The sequence below is a fragment of the Mustelus asterias genome, chromosome 11 (genome assembly GCF_964213995.1).
Source record: "Mustelus asterias chromosome 11, sMusAst1.hap1.1, whole genome shotgun sequence".
Classification (NCBI taxonomy): domain Eukaryota; kingdom Metazoa; phylum Chordata; class Chondrichthyes; order Carcharhiniformes; family Triakidae; genus Mustelus; species Mustelus asterias.
Window position 1 is genome coordinate 50,128,179 of NC_135811.1, and position 24,832 is coordinate 50,153,010.

General features: G+C 39.9%; 1 protein-coding gene across 2 annotated transcripts in view; it reads right to left on the bottom strand.

Annotated features, from left to right (window-relative positions):
• ptenb (phosphatase and tensin homolog B) overlaps positions 1–24,832 on the bottom strand; it is a 165,897-nt gene that overhangs the window by 3,421 nt on the left and 137,644 nt on the right. Inside the window, exons 2-5 of one of the 2 annotated variants that reach the window (XM_078223582.1) lie at positions 23,883–23,982; positions 16,998–17,139; positions 14,416–14,582; positions 9,205–9,420 (exon numbers count right to left, since the gene is read on the bottom strand). In XM_078223582.1, coding sequence (XP_078079708.1) covers positions 9,205–9,420; positions 14,416–14,582; positions 16,998–17,040 — 426 coding nt within the window. In that variant the 5' untranslated portion in view covers positions 17,041–17,139; positions 23,883–23,982. The remainder of the gene's footprint in view (positions 1–9,204; positions 9,421–14,415; positions 14,583–16,997; positions 17,140–23,882; positions 23,983–24,832) is intronic. The other variant, XM_078223581.1, reaches the window with a different exon arrangement.

The following is a 24,832-nucleotide window of genomic DNA, read 5'->3' on the forward strand; positions in this document are numbered from 1 at the left end:
GTAAATCAGTAGCCCGGCAGTTGGTATTGGCCTAACAATCCAGAGGCTGAAAGTTCAAATCTCTCCCTGCTGTAAATGAAATCTGGTGATTTGCAGGTTATCAGCAAAAAACAACCACAAGAATTTTCCCTTCTGTCACAGAAACCCGATTGCCATCCTCACTTTGTCTGGTGTGTGAGATTTCAGTTCCATGCCATGTGGTTGACTCAAAGTATTAGAGCACACAGGGATGGGCAACAAATACATTCCAAACAATAAATGAAATATAAAATGATTGTGGTGTCACCTACATACGTGGAATTCCAGCCATAATTACTGCACAGAAGCATGAGTTTTAGTCCAATATCAGAGTTTAAAGACCATCATGTCCTCCCAGTGTAATTATGCTTTCTACCCTGCCTCATTATGGCAGTATTCCTTTTTCTCACCTGTATGAATTAAGACTACCCTTAAATGGGCCAATGCTACTTGTTTCAGCAGCTCCACGGGGCAGCATGTTGCACATTTTCTGAAATAAAATTCACCGAATTGTGGCCAACACATTTACAGCCCATTGCTCTGGACTCATCCATATGCAAAAAAAACTACAATGCATGACTTAGAAGTATTGTGAAATATGTATCAGGGCATATACTCTTTGGCTAGGATTTTCCATTCCTCTTAGCATAGGGCAGGTTTGGCGATGGGTGTGGAAAATATTGTGAGGAGGCCAAAGTTGTATTTTACGTTGGCGTAAAAGCTTGTTCCAATCATCCCCGCTCATCAGCCACTCAGGTCTCAAGATGCAAATCAGTGATCTATGTAAAATCACAAGGGCTTCCACTCGCTGAATGTTCTGCTGGTCTATGACCACACCAAACACATCCTTCAGATGCATGCCCAATTCCTCGGGAGTATGCTTAATACCTACATTCAAAGCTGCTCTCAGATCCCTCGTATCTCGAGATCCACAGCAGCTGCACAGTTGGCTCTTCAGGGACAAGGGCTACCCACTGAGGTGGTGATTAGGATGCCTGTGCAAACAGAGTGCAGCTGAGACAATGAGGCTCATGCTGCAACTTGCACGTTGGTGGAGCAGACCACTGGTTTGCTGAAGATGAAGTTCTGATGCAATAACCGGTCTGGTGGAGCCTTGTAATACAATCCACTGAGCATGTCACACATTGTGGTTGTTTGCTGCACTCTGCACAACCTGGCACCGCAACAGGGAAGGAACTGCCTGAGGAAGAGATAGAGGAGGGGCATATTTCCTCTGCTGAGGAGGATGTCGAAGGGGACGAGGCTGAGGAGGTCCTTGAAAGAGGATGACAGCCATGTGACAATGGCAATGTCCAGATGAGGCATTTGAGCTCACTGCCGCTAGATTCATGGAGATTGATGAGGAGATCCAGTGAGGACATCTCATTATCTCCACATGGCTTCTGTAAGCATTGCTCTCCCATTTGATGAAAAGGCGCACCACACCCTCTGTGATAAGATTCCTATCATGGGGATGCAGAGGTTGTCCATAGGCCCGAGGAAGACGATGACGACTTACAGTGGGGACAGTGCATAGATCCTCAGAGTTTCTGAGAATGTCTGATTCCTGTCTGGCTGATGGCAACTTGCTTGCTCTCAATGACTAAAGTCATCCTTTGTGAGCTGTATCCTTGATGTTCAGTGTCACCAGAGGCTGAGGCATATGGGATAAGGGGGCTGGCTGCAGCTCAAAGGAGCAGAGAGCACACACTGACAATGACTGGAATGAGTGACACGAGCACTTCACATTGTGGAAGACATCCTCATTCCCTACGAGAAACAAGCACGAATAATGTGTTCAATCACTGAAGGGATGCCAGCAATGTGCTGGACACTTTGCAGAAAGCACATGGAGGAAGGCCTGGACTGACCACCCTGCTTTTTTCTGGTGCATCATAGAAATCATAGAAACCCTACAGTGCAGAAGGAGGCCATTCGGCCCATCGAGTCTGCACCGACCACAATCCCACCCAGGCCCTACCCCCACATATTTACCCGCTAATCCCTCTAACCTACGCTTCTCAGGACTCTAAGGGGCAATTTTTAACCTGGCCAATCAACCTAACCCGCACATCTTTGGACTGTGGGAGGAAACCAGAGCACCCGGAGGAAACCCACGCAGACACGAGGAGAACATGCAAACTCCACACAGACAGTGACCCAAGCCGGGAATCGAACCCAGGTCCCTGGAGCTGTGAAGCAGCAGTGCTAACCACTGTGCTACCGTGCCGCCGCTAACCACTGTGCTACCGTGCCGGTGCAGGAATCCAGTTTTCAGGTTACAACTACAGGAACACAGCTCATCAGAATAAGGAACCATAGAAAGGATTCAATTAATGAGAGTTTATTTACAGAGGTGAATGTTATATAAAAGTGCTTAACACCCGTGCCTACACTGTGCAACTAGAGCTTCTTGACTTTTCTAACCCTTCCACTATGCAACTCCAACATCCACAGCAGAGGTGGAGGCAGCTTGTTGTCTGCTGCACCCTGTTGTCTGTGATGACCTTGGCGGGCGTTCTACGGAGAGTAGGACTTGAAGAGCCAGAGTCTGCTTTTGGGGTCCGGCTCTGTGGCAGTGTTACTTACCTTCCTTGGCCTGAGGAGTTGGAGCTGAAATGGTAACAGGAAGATGGGATTCAGATGACCAGGACACTCCAAGGGTCATCTGGGTAGATGATCCTGGGATGTGCATCAGCTGATCCTCCTTACATAGGTTGCCCGAGGGCCTCTGACTTCCTCCTTGGAATGGAGAGGCAGATGCAGCAAGCTCGTGAAGCCCTGCCGTCTTCTGGCATTGGCACTCATGGATCCCAGCAAGTGCCTGAACGATAGTGCATGTCCTGTAGCAATGCAGGACCAAAGTTCTGCATCAAGATCTCCATGGTGGCTGCCATCTCAGCTGTGTTGGCCTTGTTGCTTTGGAGTGTGGCCATAATCACCTCAGACATAATGCAGCCTTTCAATCTGAATACTGTACCAAACATCCCTTCCTGATTTTCCCCAAGTTTGCCTTTGGAGCTCCAGTAACTGAGGCATGACAAATTCACAAGCACATTATCTGACTGAAACTCAGCAAAAAATGGTGTGAAATTATGCAGGGTCAGGGTGCCTACTTTTAAAAAGACAGTTCCAATGCTTTTTTAAAAAAGTTCTCTACTTATTTAAAATATGATTTTCCAGTAATTTAGACAGGTTAGCGGGAGATTTTGTATTCTCATTAAAGTCACTGTTTACCCATTGAATAAAGTACAAATCTGGAGCCAGTCTTTTCCTTAACATAGAACTATTCACAATAACACAAGGCACAGGTTCCTTTTCACCCACCCCCACCATGCTGGTGTAAACTCAAGAATAATTCCCCAATATTTTTCCAATTACTAACAGCTGTTCTCACTTCCAAACTAAAGCATACACTGCATTATAATAGGGTTCCAAAATTAAAAATCTTAACCAATAAATCATGGTTCTTGCTGAAAATAAGAGACATGTCAAAGCTTTTTGTCTCCATTCATCAGCACACTTCGCAAGAATACAATACAAGGGGGAACAACAATTTATACTGTTATGAGAAGAAAGTGCTGATTGGTTGACAAGTAGATTCTGATTGGTAGAGGTGCTGCTATGGAGAATGCACCAGGTTGCGTCCCTGTATATTGGTATTCTTGTAATGTGCTCTGATGAGTGCAGGACAAAAAGCTTTAACATGTCTCTTTTTAAGCAATACTCAAGTTCTGTACTACTAAATAACTGTTTAAACCATGGTTCCTTAATCTGCAATTCAAATCATGTAGCATGCCAATTATCTCTTAGTTTCCAAAACATCCTTGCGTCCTGAAAGTTATGTACAAAAGTCTGGGAACTTGATAACCTGAGTAATTAATAGCCACATAAATGGTGAGAAGGGAACAAACTTGGATTGGAAAATGTCAACACTGGACAGAAGTTTCACTTATAAGTAAGGGTATGTTCTCAGAAAACTACAGGGATGTCTCCCCCTTACAGATTTCTAGGCTCCCCTCTGGAATTAATAGTATAATAATCACCCACTTTACTGTACTAGAAAAAACACAATCTAACAACCCCAGCTCGTTTAGTAGCTTCATTTTTTTTATGTCAGATATAAGCAGTCTATACCTCTGCAAATAAAAATTTATGTGAAGTTACATCTGTTGGATGAAGGCTTTCTTTGAGAAACCTCAGGAGAATCCTCTATTATTTAGGGAATCATGTTAATGGAAGGGTTTCTGATCTTATCAGTCCATTGTTTGCTAAAGAACCCTTGCCAAATCTGAATTCTGGAAGAGTGTTGGCAAATGTCAAAATTTTAAGTGGTGACAGTGCAACTGCCAAGGTTTACCTTAGTTATACAACAGTCCTTTTGTCAGCTATTATTCCACCCTGCCTCCCAGTTGATCTTGTGAATAGAATGAAAAGGTGAAGATAACTTCTTCTCAAACACAATATGGTTATACTTTATAAAGCGCAGTTAGAGCAGTCTAATTTGATTTTAAATTCTCTTTTTTTTTTAAAAGTTGAATGGCAAGAGCAGTCCAGTCAAAATCATTTACTTCCAATATGAGGATGTGAAAATCTAGCTAAGGTTTTGAAGCACTTATTAACCAATGTACCAATAACTTTGTAAACCAAGGAAATCATAAATAAAGGCAAACTACAGAAAAGTGCTGCAAAATCTAACAAAACCTGGGATATTGAACGTTTCTTTGTGCATAAAAGAAATGCTACTGAAAGGAGGAAAAACAAAATATGGTTCAGAATTAGGTTGTCACAACCATAAAGCGAGAAGACTGTGATTTGTCATCAAATCCTTAAAATGAACCATACTATTTGTGTTTCTCCCTCTTTATGATGGCAGTATCGATTTAAAAAAAATTAATGGGATGTGGCTTCGCTGGCTGGACCAGCATTAATCCCCATCCCTAATTGCCCTCGAGTGGCTTGCTTGGCCACTACAGAGGGCATTTAAGAGTTAACCACATCTGGAGTCATATGTAGGCCAGACCAGGTAAGGGTGGAAAATTTCCCTTCCAAGAAGATATTAGTGAACCAGATGGGGTTTTACAAAAATCGGCAATGGTTTCATGGTCATCATTAGACTGTTCATTCCAGATTTTTATTAAATTAAAATTTCACCATCTACCATGAGATTTGAACCCGGGTCCCCAGAGCATTACTCTGAGTTTCTGGATTAGTCCAGTCACAAAACCACTATGTCATTGCTTCCCCTGTGGCGGGCTTTCCAGTGTCGGAGGCTGCTCTTATTGGTCCCACTGAAGTCAATGGCCATTTGCATTGTTCACCAGCCATTCTGCTGGGCAACCCAAAGGTTCACCTTTGGTGGGACTGGAAGATCTCGCCAGTAGGAAGGGTCAGAAAATCCCACCCCAGGTTCCAGGCCCCAATGAATATCTGAATTTTATCAGCTTTGTGGAAGTATCCATCACTGATAAGGCTAACAGGATAACTGCCAATTGAAGTTGAAAACAAATTTGGCAATGCTTCATTACTAAATAGGATATATTTTTATATTCCATATCAGTTTTTAAATATCTCAAGTGTAGAGGTATGAAAGCTTCAGTGTTAAAAAGGAGGTATGTCATACAAGGAAGATCTCAAGATGTAAAGAGCTGTTGCAGTGGTGCAAACCTACAGAAGCATTTAGACGAGAGCTCAAAATGCCATAGCATACAAGGCTATGGACCAAGTGCTAGAAAATGGAATTAGAATAGATAGGTGCTTGATGGCCAGCACAGACACGATGGGCTGTAGGGTCTCTTTCTGTGCTGTGAAACTCTATGACTCTAACCACAGAAATCTACAGCACAGAAACATGAAGAACAGGTCATTCTATCCATTTTGTGAGCTCTACCAAAGGGCCATTGTGATCCAAAATTAATCTCTCTACTCCATTTTCACTCAATTCTCTGCTTCAATTTTGCTGTTATTTTTCTGCATCCTTAATTCAAGGAATTATGTTTGTGAACCCAAGTATCATTACTTATCCACACACGAGTCACTTTCTAGTAATACAATAGCTTGCATTTATGCAAGCTATTGTATTAGTATACAATAGCAAATTTAATATAGTGTCCTTCATACGAGCAATAGCAAATAAAATTTGAAACTCTACCTCCTAAAAAAAAATTAGGACAGATGATAAGAAGCTTTGCCATAGAGATAGATTTTAAGGAGCGTCTTAAAGGAGAGGTTGGAATTCCATAGCATAGGGCCTAGGCAGTTGAAGATATGGCCGCCAATGATGGAGCGGTTAAAATTGGGCCAGAGTGAAAAGGGCAAGATCTTGGAGAGTTTGAGAAATTTTAGGAAGGAATGAGGCCCTGGAGGGATTTGAAGAACAGAGGGTGGGCAGCCCTACCAATCGCCCCTTAGGCCCCATTCCAGTAGGCCCCACCCCTAGGCCTGCCCCAATAGGCCCTGCCCCATGCCCGATGGGCAGTGCCAGGATGCTCCCTGGATATTGGCACCTTGTCCCTTGGGCAGTGCCAGGAGACACAGGCTGGCACTGCCAGGATGCCAATGCCTAGGAGACACCGCCCCCCAACACCACCCAACCCCCTGGGGGACCCCCGATTGCTCCCCCTACACTCCAGTGGGGTTGGGCCGCTAGTTCCCTGAAAGTAAATACAGTAAATTGTACAGTATATGGCAGAACCCTTAAGAGTATTGATAGGCAGAGGGATCTGGGTGTACAAGTACACATGTCACTAAAAGTATCAACACAGGTAGAGAAGGTAGTCAAGAAGGCATATGGCATGCTTGCCTTCATCGACACTGAGTTTAAAAATTGGCAAGTCATGTTGCAGCTTTATAGAATCTTAGTTAGGCCGCATTTGGAATATAGTGTTCAATTCTGGTTGCCACACTACCAGAAGGATGTGGAGGCTTTGGAGAGGGTACAGAAAAGATTTACCAGGATGTAGGGCATTAGCTATGAGGAGAGGTTGGAGAAACTTGGTTTGTTCTCACTGGAACGACAGAGGTTGAGGGGCGACCTGATAGAAGTCTACAAGATTACGAGGGGCATGGACAGAGAGGATATTTAGAAGCTTTTTCCCAGGGTGGAAGAGTCAATTACTAGGTGGCACAGGTTTAAGGTGCGAGGGGCAAGGTTTAAAGGAGATGTACGAGGCACGTTTTTTTTTTAACCAGAAGGTGGTGGGTGCCTGGAACTCGCTACCGGGGAGGTAGTTGAAGCAGATAAGATAGTAACTTTTAAGGGGCGTCTTGACAAATACATGAATAGGATGGGAATGGAGGGATATGGTCCCCAGAAAGGTAGGGGGTTTTAGTTCAGTCGGGCAGCATGGTTGGTGCAGGCTTGCAGGGCTGAAGGGCCTGTTCCTGTGCTGTAACTTTTTGTTTTAGTGTAATCCCTGCTGGAGTGAAACACTGTGGCGGGGGTGGGAGACGCTAGTGGACCCAGAGAATTCAGTCCCAGGCCCGCTAATGGTATTTTACATACTATTTAAATGCTAGTCCCGCCTCCCAGTACCGCTGGAAATCCAGGCCTGGGAGACGAAAGCACGGCACGAACGCGCACAGGAATCGGCCGACGCGTGATTCTCCTGGCCCACTGCGCTAAAAAATTAGTGCAGCGGGATGGGAGAATCGCAGCCAAGGATGGGAATTTTAAAATTGAGACATGGTCAGATGGGCAGCCAATGTTGGTCAGTCAGCACAATGGTGGTGGACAAATGGGACTTGGTCTGAGTTAGGATATGGGCAACAGAGTTTTGTTAAGTTTGTAGAGGGTGGAGGATGGAAGATTGGCCAAGAAAGAATTAGAATAGTCCTATCTAGAGATAACAAAGGCGTGGATGACCATTTCCACAGGTGAACTTGAAGTGCGGCAGAAATGGGCAATATCATAGAGGTGGAGGGAAGGGGCCTTGGTGAAAGAACAAATATATGGCTGGCTCCCAAAATGTACCGTCTCACAATCCACATTCTACTGCAAAGCCACCTACCAATCAGCCCATTGCACTGTAGTTTCAAATTTTATTTGATATTGCTCGTATGCAGGACACTACATTAAAGACACTTGCAGTCTTCTTCACTGTTTGCCACAACTTCTGTTCTTGTGTCATCAAATTTTGAGGTTGTGTCCCCATATGCCAGTCCAAATCTTAATGTGCACAGCATAAAAGTGGATCTAGCATGGTACTTTGGGAAACAATTTCGAATACCTTTGTAAATTCAGGCAATGCCTATTCATCCTAAACTCTTGGTTTCCTGTTTGTTGACCAATTTTGTTTCCAAGCTGCCTGTATTTTTTCTTACATCATACTCATGATTGCTTTTAATAGTTCTCTTTTGAGACTGTGTCAAATGTCACATACACAAAATCTGTCACAGTCCCTGCCTCTATCACAACTTTCCAAATTATGTTACCTCAATTGATTCATCCATAAATTTCAAAATGTTTAATTACTATGTCTCCAATGAAAGGAGGTTCCTGGCAATGACATTAGGCTAACTAGTCTACAGATTCCTACTGTATTCTATTCTTCCTTTTTGAACCAGGTTGAACACCTGTTGCTCTCTAGTTTCGCTGCACTAATTACATTTTAAGTTAGACTAAAAAAAAGTTGGCGTACCAACTTACATGGTTGAAAGATGCTGAAAGTATGAATGCAGGTGAGAATTTTCCATTCTCAAACACCGTAGAATCCTTACAGTGCAGAAGGAGGCCATTCAGCCCATCAAGTCTGCACTGACTCTCTGAAAGAGCACCCCATCCAGGATTTCCCCTTCGCCCTATCCCCATAACTCTGGCCAAAGATCGTAACGGGGTTAATAAGAATCATTCTTCAATAATCCCATATGTGGCCAAAACTGATACAACTAGTGTAATTCTACACAAACACTTCTCATGGAGGTGCCAACCAATTGATTATACAATTAATAGTAAAAGAACAACCCTACAGCCTCAGTGGTTAATAATTTGTTAATTTCCTCTTCTATTACCTAGTATATGCATTGTCAGGCAATAAATGGTTTCTGCAAGAAAAATAAATCTTGGTAGATGAGAAGAGGTTTCGACATTAGTAAGCACAAAATCATCTGGCACTAACTGCAAAGTTCAAAATTGGTACAATAGTATACTTTCCATTTTCAACATTTTATATAGAACTCTTTACTAACCTTGAAATTTGGTGAGAAGTATCTGTTGGCCTTGTCTTTATTTGCCTTGTCAAGTTCATTTTTAGTCAATGTGAGGGCCAGATATTCCTTGTCATTATCTGTACGCCAACCATCATCATCCTTGTCTGTAACTATGCTGCCATTTTCTACTTTATCTAAGTTCTCATTTGGTTGTGGGATGAAGAACGTATTTATCCAGAAATGGAACATTTTATCCTGAAGGAAAGAAAGCAACCCATAAATCACTTAACATTAATAGAGTCCAGTCTTCATTATAAGAAATAGCTTACTCCATTTAAGCCACACTATGGCTGAATACGATCCCAAGATTGAGTCCTTGGCCTTAAAAAAAATGACAGCTGCTAACAGAAGCAGTGAGGGGAAATCAATGGCCTGTTAGGTGGTAGGGAATAAGGGTTTGAGGAGAAAACTAGATTTGAATCCTGTTCAAGATGTTGGTAATGTATCAGGAGTAAATTTATTCAGTATTTAAGAACTTGTTCTACCCAACATCTAACACTCGATTTTCAAGTTGATGTGAAGGAGTAACTTCTGCTTCTGGAAGTATGGAAGTAGATAAATGATTGAATTACAGCCATTGCAGCAGTCTTACCATCTTCTAGATGTCTGAATAAATTTTCTTACTGTACTGGGAAAAGGCACCAAAGAAAAATGCATGTGGCTATTAGGAATAGAACAATCTAAACCAGACATAAATGACTGAAAGTTACTAACTGAAAATTTAAAGCACTGTAATAAATTAAAAAGTATGCACTCATACAGACCTGATAGAAGATTAGCTGCAGATGTTGCATGTCCTGGAGGAGAGAAGAAGCAAGGAAAAGAGGAGCAAAAAAAAAAAGTACTTTTGTTTTAAATAATAAACTGATGAAATGGGGGATGCAAGCGAAATAAAGGAATCCATCCAAAATGTTTCCCTAAAGGTTCAGCAAGTGTATTCAGCTAGATTCAATTTCTACTTTGAGGGTGGGACTTTCCGGCAGCAGAGGCGGTTCACGATTGGCTGTTGGCAGGACCTTCCACGGCGTTTTGCATGGCTCGCCAGTCCTCCCACCACCAGGGAATCCACCGCAGGGATTAGCCTTTGACAGGACCAGAAGATCCCGCTGGTGGGAAGGGCCAGAAAATTCCATCCTGTGTCAAGTTAGCTGATCTCAGCCAAAGGTGCTACAGTATACCTCAGTGGATCTAGGTCAAGGAGAGAAAATCAGCCAACACTCCACTCCCAACTGCTATCCAGCAACCCTTATTAGAAAGCACAGGTATTGGCATTGGGAGAGAAAAGATTAAGCACACATGTGAACCTCCTGCATTCAAATGGCTGGCTGACAAGGCAGAGAACTGCACAATATTAACAGCCACAAGGGTGAATTATCTCAGGGATCTGTGCTTGTGGAATGGATTTAATGGCAGTAATGTCTTCAGGTTGGAAACTGATGAACAAAAAAAAAGAAAGCCTCTTTCCTTTTTCCTGTTGATAAGCAACTTACTTGCAGTAGGGAAAATATAAAACTGTCAGATTAATATATTTTGTACCCACCTATCCTTTACACCAATTCCAAATTGCAAATTAAAGTTACAAAATTTGATTCACTGCTTAGGTCAATTACAATGGTCATAGAATCAATTGAAATTATTAGTCAGTGCCAAAGTGAAGGATTTCCTCTGTTTGCCAAGCATAAAGAAAACATTCATAAATAAAATCAATTTATAAATAATACTTTTGCAATTCTGTTGAACACAACAGAGAAATTATCTTCTATGGAAAGCAGTAGCCAACTATAACCAAAAGAGAAAATGCAGGTCTGGCAGCATCTGTAAGGAGAGAATTTTTTTTTTCTCTCCTTACAGATGCTGCCAGACCTGCTGAGATTTTCTAGCGTTTTCTCTTTTGGTTTCAGATTCCAGCATCCGCAGTAATTTGCTTTTATCCAGTAGCCAACTATAGCCCACTAAACAAACAGTCTTCCGAACAGCACCTGAACTATGATAAATAAATTTATTGCTATTTGTCTTTAACTTAGTTTGTAAGAATAATATGCAAATTATAATGAAGCTGATTGGAAGCCAAGCTACATATGGCAATTCTATGAAGTATCATATTAGACCATAAGACATAGGAGCGGAAGTAAGGCCATTCGGCCCATCGAGTCCACTCCACCATTCAATCATGGTTGATTTCAACTCCATTTACCCGCTCTCTCTCCCCATAGCCCTTAATTCCTCGAGAAATCAAGAATTTATCAATTTCTGTCTTGAAGACGCTTAACGTCTCGGCCTCCACAGCCCTCTGTGGCAATGAATTCCACAGACCTACCACTCTCTGGCTGAAGAAATTTCTCCTCATCTCTGTTCTAAAGTGACTCCCTTTTATTCTAAGGCTGTGCCCCCGCGTCCTAGTCTCCCCTGCTAATGGAAACAACTTCCCTACGTCCATCCTATCTAAGCCGTTCATTATCTTGTAAGTTTCTATCAGATCTCCCCTCAACCTCCTAAACTCCAATGAATACAATCCCACGATCCTCAGACGTTCATCGTATGTCAGGCCTACCATTCCCGGGATCATCCGTGTGAATCTCCGCTGGACCCGCTCCAGTGCCAGTATGTCCTTCCTGAGGTGTGGGGCCCAAAATTGCTCACAGTACTCCAAATGGGGCCTAACCAGTGCTTTATAAAGCCTCAGAAGTACATCCCTGCTTTTGTATTCCAAGCCTCTTGAGACAAATGACAACATTACATTTGCTTTCTTAAATACGGACTCAACCTGCGAGTTTACCTTTAGAGAATCCTGGACTAAGACTCCCAAGTCCCTTTGCACTTTAGCATTATGAATTTTGTCACCGTTTAGAAAATAGTCCATGCCTCTATTCTTTTTTCCAAAGTGCAAGACCTCGCACTTGCCCACGTTGAATTTCATCAGCCACTTCTTGGACCACTCTCCTAAACTGTCTAAATCTTTCTGCAGCCTCCCCACCTCCTCAATACTACCTGCCCCTCCACCTATCTTTATATCATCGGCAAACTTGGCCAGAATGCCCCCAGTCCCGTCATCTAGATCGTTAATATATAAAGATTGTCAGCCTATACGCCTTGCAATTTGCAGGATAAAGCTGACTGCATGTGCGCACGCATGCATGTTTGTGTAAATCTGTGTAAATAAGGTAAAGTATGTTAATATTGAAGAATGGAATACTTTTCATTTCACACTCCAGGGCCAGCATTAAGCACTCCCAGCTCCAGTAAAGCAGTTAGATCCAACAGTCAATAGCCCCAGCCTCAGAAGATCACCCATTTTCTGCATCAGCTTCCCTTTGGCATCACTAATTGCAAGTGCTAAATCTGGAGCTGTTTCAATCCGCAACTACAAGAAACTGTATAACGATTTCTAAAATCCATTTCGGGACATAATATAAAGGGTTAGAGTTAATGGGTGTTGCTTGGATGGAGAAGTTGGAGGGTTGGAAGTGGGTCAGTGTTGGGCCTACATTGGTTTCCAATATAACTGATGATTTGGACTACATTGTAATTTAAAGAAATTCAAGGAAAAAAGCAAGAAATAATAATGTAGATACATTTCATCAGGAACAAGACTATAGCTATAAAGAGACTTGAGATATTGGAAATATTTCCAGTGAAGCAGAGAAAGCCAAAAGCAAATTTAACAGAAGTTTGAAACAGAGGAAGATATGGGGTTACATACAGGGAAATAGCAGGGCACTGAGATTAGTAATATGTTGCTCAAACAATCTAGCACAGCAGACATACTAGATCGAATGGCCTAGTTCTGTGCTTTGAAATTTCTGCAGTTTTATGGTTCATAGCAAGTTAAAAGAGGAAACTGTCACCCAATTACTTTGAACCCAGGTCCCAAGACTGAAGTCCTGTGTCTGACTCATTTCAGTACCCAGTTCTCCTATTTATTACAAGAAACATTATACATGCAACCGTAAACCGAAAATATTGAGCTTTAATTTTCCTTATTGTAAATACCGATCTAGTCAAGCAAAACAAAGTCAGATTGTAATACCTGCCAGTCTAATGGTGACAGTAGTGGACACAAAAGTTAACTAAACTTGGTTGACTAACACACTCTAAAACCGTATTACAACTTATCTAAACATTTGAAAATCTACATCCTCATTTTTGATCACGTTAAGAATTTCATCTGCTGCACCAGGAATTAAGCTGATACCGAAAACCAATTAGTCATTTTGGGAATATTTGTGCTTTAATTCTTACACTCTGTGCAGGAGCCACTTTATCTAATGGTTGCTACAAACAACAGGGTGACTCATCAAGAAATTACATTCCTCTATTTGGCACATAAATATTATCTAGAATTGGCCTGTTTGCTTATATGACCACATCAATTTTCACAGCTCAAGGTCAAAGTAGCTTAAAAATCAGATGTTGAGCTGGTTTTCAGTCAAAAGCCATTTTGTCAATGTGATTAGTACATTAAAGAAAACAAAATATTAAGTAAAATAATGTAGATAAGTGGTTTTCTTTGTTGAAAAATATATAATGTAGTCAGAACAACAGTTAAATAATGTTACAGTTAAATGTAAAAATAGAAGGGACTGAATTGCAAAAGACAGTGCAAGTAGATTTTAGCTTTAGTTGTACAGGGCAATTTTTAAATACAATAAACAAGGACACATTTTCATTATGAATGTTTATGTTAGACAATGAGACAAAACTTCAAAATGTCATGTTCAAATCATTCCAGCAACCCAGGGGTTAAACAGATGTACAGCAACGTTTAACTGGGTACACTTTCACATGTTCTGATGAAAGGTGATTGACCTGACACATCAACTCTGTTTCTCTCTCCACAGATGGTACCAGCTCGGTTGAGTAGTTCCATAAATTTCTGTTCTCATTTCATATTTCCAGTATCAGTAGTATTTTGCTTTTATAATTTGTACACATAGATTGAATTTATTTTGCAAGCAGAGTTAGTGTTATGTTTGACTGTTGAATGCTTTTTGGTGATGGAATATCGGGGTGGAAATCAAACAGCTGAAATTAATCACTGTTAAAATTCATTCCATTTCTATTTGTTTTAAAAAGGCTACTGAAGGCAAGATTTCCCCTTGCACTTTATAGACCAAAGCTGGTGTTCTTGCTGTATCTCAAGATATGTACACTAGTTAGATTAAAATGACTCCAGATCTAGTAAAAACAAACCTTTTTCATCATCTTGTTCTGTTTGTGGAAGAATTCCACTTTAATGTCTCCGCACACAGGCAGAGGTTGAGGAAAATCAAAATACATGTACTTGTCTTCACGCCTGGTCGGTCCCAAAGGGGAAGTAAAGATCTTCACCTTCAGCTGTGAAACCACAAACAGAGGATCTAAGAAAGAACAAAAGAGATTTAGCTTTTCAGTTCTCGCCAAAAAAAGGGAAATGTTCACTAAAACATATTTCATGTCGGTAAAGTGCAAAATTTCTAATGCAGCCCAATATAGATGACAAGTTTGGTGGTTTCAGGTGACAATTTAAATGTTCAGAGCCATAACATAATCTATCCTTCAAAAACAATGCGACAAACTATTTTAAAAGATCTTCTGCTAATTGAATACTGGCTTCCTTTTGTAAACAAGCATACTTTGAAGAGTCACGCTAACTGAGAATTCATAATTTAGAAATTCATGTGGAAATTAAATTCATTATATTGAAATATTAATTTAACCTGTACATTTCAAGACAATAGCCAGATAATAAGGCAAAATGATACTGGTGTCAGTGGCACATGAGTTTAAAACTTAAAGGGTTTATCTCAAGAGTAATCAAAGTTTAAAATTCTGCTTCAATAATCCAACATCTACCTCTTTCCCCAAGACAGGATCTTGCTTCCGAATGCTCTTTAATGGGAGATGCAGAAGCATTAAGCATTGCCCCCATGAAGCTTCAAACTTTAAAAATGGTGTACAACTTCAAAAGGAAATCAATTAAGTGACAGATTGAGCACTTTGTTACAGCTTTATGAAATTTCATTCCTACAGGTTCAATTAACTTTTTAAAATAAAATTTTAGATAGAAAAATAAAAGGGTACAATGGGTTAGCTAGCTGCCTTTCATTTGTGGGCTGGGGCAAAAACTCATTCCACATCAATAGGATGAAAATCTTTGCTGCCATGGTTTTGACATGAACTAAGGACAATACAACCCTGGATGATCATCAGAATGCGTCATGGCAGAAAACTGCCCATTTATCTAAATAAATAAGGATATCTGCCTGGCAAATGGAAAAAATAAATTTGTTTGGAGAATAGTAGATATTCACTTCAAACTGGAACATTGATTTGATAAAGAAAGGAGGTACACCTGATTGGGTATGCTATTCCTTAATACTGAACTACACCCATTTAAAAAAATATATGGCGGTGCTTCCGGTCGCTTTAGTAGTACTAGGCAATAGAGGGCTGCATTTCTGCTCTGTCTAAAATTGCATCTCTCAATTATGGCGGCAAAAGGGCACTACAATGGACTTTCCTGGGCCAGGAATGGGCAGAGGAAGGAAAAAAAAACATACTTTTGCTTCTGACTGTATCTCATGATTCCTGCTAGATAATTAGTATGTGAAAGACAGACAAACTTGGCAGTGATGTTCCCCATATCAAAATAGCCAGTCAACTCTCCAGTTTCAATTATGAGTAATGGCCACTTGGTCAGACACCCAGAGCAGTACCAATGCTCAATATATTCATCAACACATGTCCTTCTCTAGAAGAACAGGGGTTGGGGGGAGGGGGAGAGGAGTATTGAAATGCATGTGGAATCAAACTTATCTAATTTGAGTAGCATGAAAGGACATACTAATGATTGTTGATTAAAACATGAAAATAGCAATAATTATTTTTAATATATTTTTAGGGGCGGCACGGTAGCACAGTGGTTAGCACTGCTGCTTCACAGCTCCAGGGACCTGGGTTCGATTCCCGGCTTGGGTCACTGTCTGTGTGGAGTTTGCACATTCTCCCCGTGTCTGCGTGGGTTTCCTCCGGATGTTCCGGTTTCCTCCCACAGTCCAAAGATGTGCGGGTTAGGTGGATTGGCCATGCTAAAATTGCCCTTAGTGTCCTGAGATGCGTATGTTAGAGGGATTAGTGGGTAAATATGTAGGGATATGGGGGTAAAGCCTGGGTGGGATTGTGGTCGGTGCAGACTCGATGGGCCGAATGGCCTCTTTCTGTGCTGTAGGGTTTCTATGATTCTAGTTCATTATATTCATCCCATATTCATGCAATCTCGAAAAATTCCCAGTTAACAAATTTTAGTTTGATAAATACTGACCATTTTAAAGGAGTACATTATTGTTCCCACCACCACCAAACCCTCACCTCATCAAGAGCTGGTTAACTGAATTAAGCTGTAGGAATATGAATGGACAGCTCTGCAGATATCATACGGTAGCGTCCACCTGAAACTTTCTGGTTCTAATCTCTCTCAATCTGGATTCTAGGTAGATTCTATTTAGCAGCATAAGCGATGCTTTGAGAATAAGCTTTTTTTTAAACAAATTGTTTTAACTTAAAAAACAGTCCAATCAAATATTAAGAAAGCATTACTTACATTAGTTAGAAATATCAGTTCAAAATGTTTGTTCTAGATGCAGTTATAATACTGTAAAGTACAGCTCAAATCATTTGATGTATTATATTATCCCTCTCCCTGGTCAACAGCAAACTGAAACAGCAATACATGATACAATTTTCTGTCCCTCCCAACAAATATATATAGCTAAACATCTGAAAACAGAACTTACTGCATGTTCCACTACTGAACATTGGAACCGTTTCAAACTGCATCTTGTGAAACAATAATGCCACTGGTTTGTAATCCAATCTGTGCTTCAAAAGGTAGCTGTAATAATATACATAACGCCTCTGGCTGGGAATTGTTACGCCCTAAAAAAAGTAAAATATATACGTGTATACTGTTCAATACTAAAGCATAACTGTTTTGAATAACTCGGTTTACTTCAATTTCTGGCAACAAAAGCATTAGATGCCTGGGTATATACTGTAGTTTCAGAGCAGCAATTAGCAGGGACAAATTTTGCATTGCAACAATATGGATATAAATCCACCAGCAGTTTCGATGACATGCAACCAAAATGGCTTGTAATATACTTTAAAAATTATATATTGGATCATTTATGGTGGTAGGATTCCAGAGCCCATGGACTCTGTTTACTAATTTTACACTGATCCACACTTCTGCACTGTAGGTATTCTATATCTGCTGGCAGGAATTACACTTCATTTATTACAAGGGAAAGTCCACAACAATTCAAGAACAGAAAAGCAGTAATAAATATGGTTTCTTTATTCTAATGCATTAGGCATTCAAAAATTTACTGGGGAAATCACAAATAATCAAACATCGGAAAAGCTGCTTAACACATCAAGACCATTTCTCAATGATCTATGGGACTGTCTCAATACCCTTTGGACATAATTCAAGGCTATTTTCTATCTTCTGATTTTCTATTCTTGGTTCCAAATTTGTCCACCACGATATTTTGAACCTCTTCTATTCCCAAAGCAAATTTAGTATTTTCTTTAGTATTAATTGCATCCTGTAGCATTTTGTTCTACAGAGCCAGCATTCTCTAGGAAAACTGAAGTCTTGGTCTGTTTTGTTAAGATGGTAGGATCTAGGCAACAGTGACCTCAACAGTATGCGGTCAATCAATCATGCTGCAGCCACAATGCCTCTGTTCTCTTACCCACCTCGTCTCATTAACAACTACTGCATGATTGCCATGAGTGACCAACTTTCTCTGTTCCCATTCCACACTGACTTTTAACTTTTAAGCAGCTTTCCTACTTCAAACTATCAACCAGCTACCCTGTCTGTCCGACCTGATCTCCATCTACAGTTCACCTAAGATTATCAGAGATTTCTATTTGGTTTTTTCCATCAGACTCTCTTGCCTTACTTCTACTAAGAAGAATGTGCTTGCTTTGATATCTAAAAAGGGAAGCTGCTTCGTTGATACTACAAACCATACAATGGAACAATGGCAATCATTCTCACCCTTCCTTGCACACCAGAGAGAATACATTTTTTTCATCTGAGTAAAAAGGTGGAAAGCTGGATACTCCCTAAATTTGTGTTATTTATTTTAGTCGTGTTATTTTCTTTTATAACAAATAGATGGTGAATTTGAGAAATAGCGATTTTAATTCCTCCATACCAAATAGATTATGGGCAGATTTATTTTCAAATAAACTTGCACGTTTTGGGAATTATAAAGGATAAAATGTTGGTATCCTGAGCTCCCTCTGTTCACATGCCATTACTTTGAAAATCTAAACAGGAACCAATTTCATCAGGTTCTCTGTGATTCAGAAATCAATGAGAAAATGCACACAAATATTTAGCTTTATGATGTGACAGCTGAACTTCTGTCACTGCACCATCTCAAACTGTATGAGGGTAAAACAGTTCAGCTGCAGTGTGACAAATAGGTGCAGCATTATTGCCACAAAACACAAATACAGCAAGCTCACTGCAGCTGAAGACTAAGAGTTTCAGCTGTAATGCCACACACACTCATTGTTCTCATGCAAAATAGGGCTTGATCAGAGATGATCAATCCACTGTATACTTATTGCATCTTATTCCTCCCTTTTTCCCTGCCTCTCTCGAAAATATGAATTCCTCAATGTTCCACAGACACCAGGCACCCTCTGGAGCATCAGGAAAGTGGTAATTCTTCATGGCAAACAAAACAATTGCGCATGATTTGGTTTTCACTCAGCACCATATACATTAAAATTTCCAGGAATCACCTGATAGCAATTAGAAATAAGACTTCCTTCTCCCTCAAACCACCAAATACAGAGGCATTGAGTCCAATTGCAACACACTAGCTATTGCCTCAATCATAATCAGCTAACTTAACACAGATCAGCAAAGGAATTTGGACCCATCTGGTGTAAATGGCTTAAAGCCACATCACATGGTGTTTTTACTCATTAGGCCACAAGCCGAATTCATTGCAATTGAAGATTTAGAACACTTTCAAGTTTCAAAGTTTTCCAGGAGCACCTTGCATGACAATACCAAGAAACTGGAATGCAAGCTGTGTGGAACTTAAGTATCATAAAATGCACAGATATTCAATAAAATGCTATGCAATAAGAGTTAATGACAAGATAGTAATATGGGTCATATATTAATTCATTTTCAAATCTCACTATTAATTTTATTTTTTGAAATGACACAAGTTGATAGTTTAACACCTGTCAGCACCAGATTTTTGCTATGAGATCGATTTTCCATTTCCTTCATCTTGGATTACTTTGTTTAAAGTTAAGTATGTCTGCATCGCATCTTAATCCTTTGAGAAGCTTTCTTACAGCATACACCTTGATGCACTCTCACCTCACCTCTATGACACTGAAGTAGTCCTTACTTCTGCTGTCATTCAATATCTGTGTGAAAATCATATTCTCTTGTTTCTGTCAAAGGAGCATTTCAATGCCATGAAAACAGAATCAAGTGTCCTCAGCCACCTACTGATTCAACCCTGTCAATGATATTCAGTTCAAGCTTTCCTATGCTGAGTTTTTCTTTTTGATCAGGTCTGATGATCCACTCAGTTACAGCATGGAATTTACAGTATGATTGGCTGTAACAGTAACACCTATCATGCATAAAATGTAGATCAAATATAAACGTACATAAAATGTAGATCAAATATAAACGTACATAAAATGTAGATCAAATATAAACGTACATAAAATGATTATGGGAAATATGCTTAGGTTTTACAGGCTCCTGCTATGAGCTGGGAATATCGGCAATAGGAGTAAATTTTACATTATGCCAGAATAGATACCAGCTGAGGAAGATCATTCAACCTATCTTGTCTCAATCATTCAAAGAAATAAATTCCAATAGAATACAACCTTTTTTTCAAATTATTCCAGGATTATTCCATTATCCTACCCACTCATTCCATCCATCAAGCCCCTCATATCTAGCATCTGTATTTGCTCTTGGTTCTTAAGTTTAAAATTCTTATCCTTGTATTCAAGTCCTTTCACAGTCACACACCCCATCCTTAACCTTCTACAGCTATACAACAACCCCAGAACACTTTGTCCCTGACTTGCCTAATTGTAGCCCTGCCTCCCTTGACCCCACCACTGCAGGCAATCATCTATGTTTGACAAATTGGAATTATGTCCCAAAATGCTTCCCCTTTAAAACCCTCCTTAAATCCATCTGATAGCCTTTTCTCATCCCTCCTAATATTTCCTTCTTTAGTTTGATTTCCATTTGTTTCTTATGGTCCTGTAAAGTACCACTGAACATTTTTTTGACATCAAGTATGCTACAAAAATGCAAGTGCTGTTTTTTTAAAATCGGGGTTTAACTTTTCAATTACATTTACTATTTATGTTCCTCTATGAAGCCATTTCCTTTTAGCTTTTTTAGTTTTTAACCTCATCATTACAGTCCTTTGAAATAAGGGATCAGCCTTGCAGCTATTTTGTGAAATCTTTTGACGGCTTGACTGCAACCCTTATGATGTGGTGACCAGAAATAGACATAGTACTTACCCAAGGTGAGATCGGAGTCTGATTAAGGCACTATATAGTTTAAGTATGACAGCCTTGAAGAAGGAATAAAGCAGCAAATTTGCAGGCAAAGTTCTATAAAGATGTGAAAAGTTCAGAGTAGTGCAAATGGGAGACTTCAACTAACCAACTAAAGACAAAGGGAAGGAATTCCTGAAATCAGTGCATGCTAATTTTCTTAACCCAGTTCAACAAGGAAAGAAGCAGTACTGGATCTAGTTCCGGGAATGAAGTAAAGCAAGTGAAGCACTGTTTAGTGGAGGAGTATTTCGAAATTATGATCACAATTTCATCGTGGAACTATGGAAAAGGACAAGGAGAAATCAAATGTGGAAAATACTCAACTGGGGAAGGACTAATTTCAGTGAATTGAAAAAGGTTGTGTCCAGATGAACTGGAATCAAAGATTGACAGGTATAACAGTAAATGAGCAATGGGAGTTCTTTATGGAGAAGACAGTTCAGATATAGACTAGACACATGTCCCATGAGAGAGAAATGAAGGACAACCAAAGATAAAGATATAATTATTATTAGGTTTATAATTCAGTAGAGGACCAAGCAGAATGCAGAAAGAGAACTAAAAATGGAAATGAGAGGTGAAAACAACATGAGAATAGATTGTGGGTAACTTAAAAGGAACACTAAAATATCTTCTAAATAGTAAAAGGGCGCTCACAGGAAGATTGGGATTGATTAGTGCCAAAACGATTTGAATGTGGAGATAGAAGATATGCAGAGTACCTGCCTGCACAGCAAAACGTGATTCTACCAATGCCATCGTAAAGGAGTGGTAAATCGTATAAAAATTGATAGAGGAGATACATATAAAGTTAGCAGCACTCAAAATAGAGAAGTCACATCCAATCTGGATAGGATGCACCCCAGGCTGCAAAGGAAAGTAAGAGTGGAGAATCTAGAGGCTCTAGCCACAATAGTCCAATCCACCTTAGATATGGGAATAGTGCTGGAGGACACAAAAGTTTTTTCCCTGTTACAAAAGGAGAGAAGATTACACCTGGCAACTACAGGCCAGCTAATCTAACATCACTGGTGAAACCTTGAGAAAAACTAATCTGGGACAAAATTAATTGGAACTTGAAAAGATATGGATTAATGACATCCAGTGTGATATGAAAGGGGTTTGGCCAATTTGAATGAATACTTTGGTGAAGTAACTGAGGGCTGAAGAAGGTAGTGCAGTTGATGTGATATATTTGGACTTTCAAGGGGTTTTTGCTAAAGTAAGACGCAAGAGAAGTCTTAGCAAATTGAAACTCAAGATTAAATTTGTTAAGGGATATAAAGTGAACAATAATTTTTCAGACTGGAGGAATGTGTGCAATGAGGCCATGATGTGGAGATGCCGGCGTTGGACTGGGGTAAACACAGTAAGAAGTCTTTATATGCCCTGTTTGTGAACAGAACTCCCACTTACCTGATGAAGGAGCAGCGCTCCGAAAGCTAGTGGCTTGTGCTACCAAATAAACCTGTTGGACTTTAACCTGGTGTTGTGAGACTTCTTACTGCAATGAGGCCCCCAGGGGGTCGGTGTTGGGTCCACTTTTTTTTTCATATATTATATATAAATTACATTGACTTAGATATACAAGGTATAATTCGAAAGTTTGCAGAAGAAGCAAAACCTGGGAACTTAATAAACAGCAAGGAGGATAGTAACAGATTTCAAGGGGACACAAATAAACTCGCGAATTGGACAGATGCATGACAGATGAAATTTAATGCAGAAAATTGTGAAATTATTTACTTTGGTAGGCAGAATGAAGGAAGAGAATTTAAACACCATTTTGAAGGGGATGTATGAACAGAGAATGGGATGTATGCACAAAAATGTTTGAAGGCAGAATGACAAGTTCAGATAACTGTTAAAAAGCATACAAAACCAAGGAAGTTATGCTCAACCTACATTAACCACCGAGCCGCAGTATTATGACCAATTCTAGGCACCACATTCTGAGACTCAAAGAAAGCGTGGGGCTGAGATTTAACCTTGTTCTGCAAGCAAATCTCCACAGGCTACAGCAGTATGAAGGTGTCCAAGATAAAGCTTGAACTATAAACCCATAGAATCTATTATCAGTTCTGGGCACTGTTTAGGGCAATCAATTTGGTCTTTAAAATAGGACTGTTGATCTTCAAAAGTTCGTAGAAGCACACAATGAAACAGCAGAGATGGAGGTTAAGGATTCAAGAGAGGATGTAGAGGAGATTTACTTGCATGGCAGCATGGATGAGAGACTTTGATACGTGGAAAGACTAGAGAAAATATGATTGTTCGCCACTGAGCAAAGAGGGTTTTGACAGGTGTTCAAAATCATCAATGGGTTTGATAGGATAAACCAAGAAGAACTATTTGCAGTGACAGAAAGGTTGGTAGCCAAAATCCACAAATTGAAGGTAATTAGCAAAAGAACCAGAGGCAACATTAGAAAAATAAAATTACACAAAAAATTGTACAATTTAGAATGCACTGATTGAAAGGCAAGTTGAAGCAATTTGATAAATACTTGAATGGGGGAAATTTACAGGGTCACGGGGCGGAAGATTAAGGGAGTGGAACTAATTGGTTGGCTCTTTCAAAGAGTTGATGGAGACACAATGGGCTGAATGACCTCCTTCTGTGCTGCTTCCATAAATGTATTAGAATCAGCAAACAAAATTTTAAAAGCAAAGTGGTGTTGCTCTACATGTTGCCCAATATCGATAACTGGATCCATTGGTTAACAGTTCAAGCTATATCACAAACATCTGTAGTCTGTGGAGAGATCTGCTTGCAGATGAACTGCAAAGTCTCATATTTTAATACATTGTTGAATACCTTGATTTTTCTAAATCAAAATAAATTACAATGTTATGTCATTGTACACTCATGTAGTACAATATAAAAGTGTGTTTGTTTATGTGGAGAGGAATTTTAATAAGTTAGTATGAGTGGAATAAGGTAGCTATGGTCTTGTTTATCTTCATAGATTTTCAGCCTCCATGTACAAATTGAACATTTGCTATCATCCCACAGGGGACAGGGATGCTAACCTTAGGATGCTGTCGCTTTCAGAATTTCATGCCCTGCGTAGTCAAGTAGCCTTCCTTGCTCTGGACCTTGCCATTAGTTCTTTGGCCAGAGGAAGCTGCACTGAAATTCCAAACAAGAGCAAAAGCACTGAATCATCCAACAGTGAACAGTAGATCAACTCCAAGCCACATAAGGAGAGAAAAAGCAATGCAGGATTGGTTGGGAGGAAGCTTTATAAATGAAAGTCAAATGAGCAAACACTGTATCTATAGTGGGAAATTTAATTTTCCTCGTGTTCAACCACCACATAAAATTTGAGCATATCAAAACAGAAAAACTGGCAGTGGTACACAGCAGAAACATCAAGGCACTGTGGAGCTTAACTCCTAGATATTCATTGCCCTGAAAGGCTCAGTCAAGACAGCAATGCTTACTGTAAGCATGCACATTATTCAAGGTTGCTGCCACAGAGACAGTCTGGAATTAAATGCTCCATATGTTGGCCCAAGAAAGTGCTGCAAAGTGATAATACTGCTATCCAAAAACCTTTGTTTAATAAGTTTACAAACAAATTGTTCCTAAATCAAACTGTGGATTTTTATTCTATGAATATTAAAAGACAACATGTGAAGTGGTGGATACATTTTGCTGAGGCAAAATGAAACTCAATTTTTGTCTGAAAAAAGATGTTCGAAGGTTGCCTCATCCACATGTAAAATAATGGTGTGATCTACTGCTAACACATGCAGCATTAAAGTACTAACCGTACTAACCTGTATTAAAACAGAGCCAGGCACTGTTTTTGGAAATAGTATCTTAAGTAGCAGAATTTCAGGCTTACTGAGCTAGCAGCATTTTTAAATGCAAATTTAAAATATCAGTCTTAAAAGACTGAAACTGTACCATGTGGACAAAAGGTTTTCAATTCTACAGTGTATGCCTTCAGATAAGAAGTTTTCCTAAAACCAAT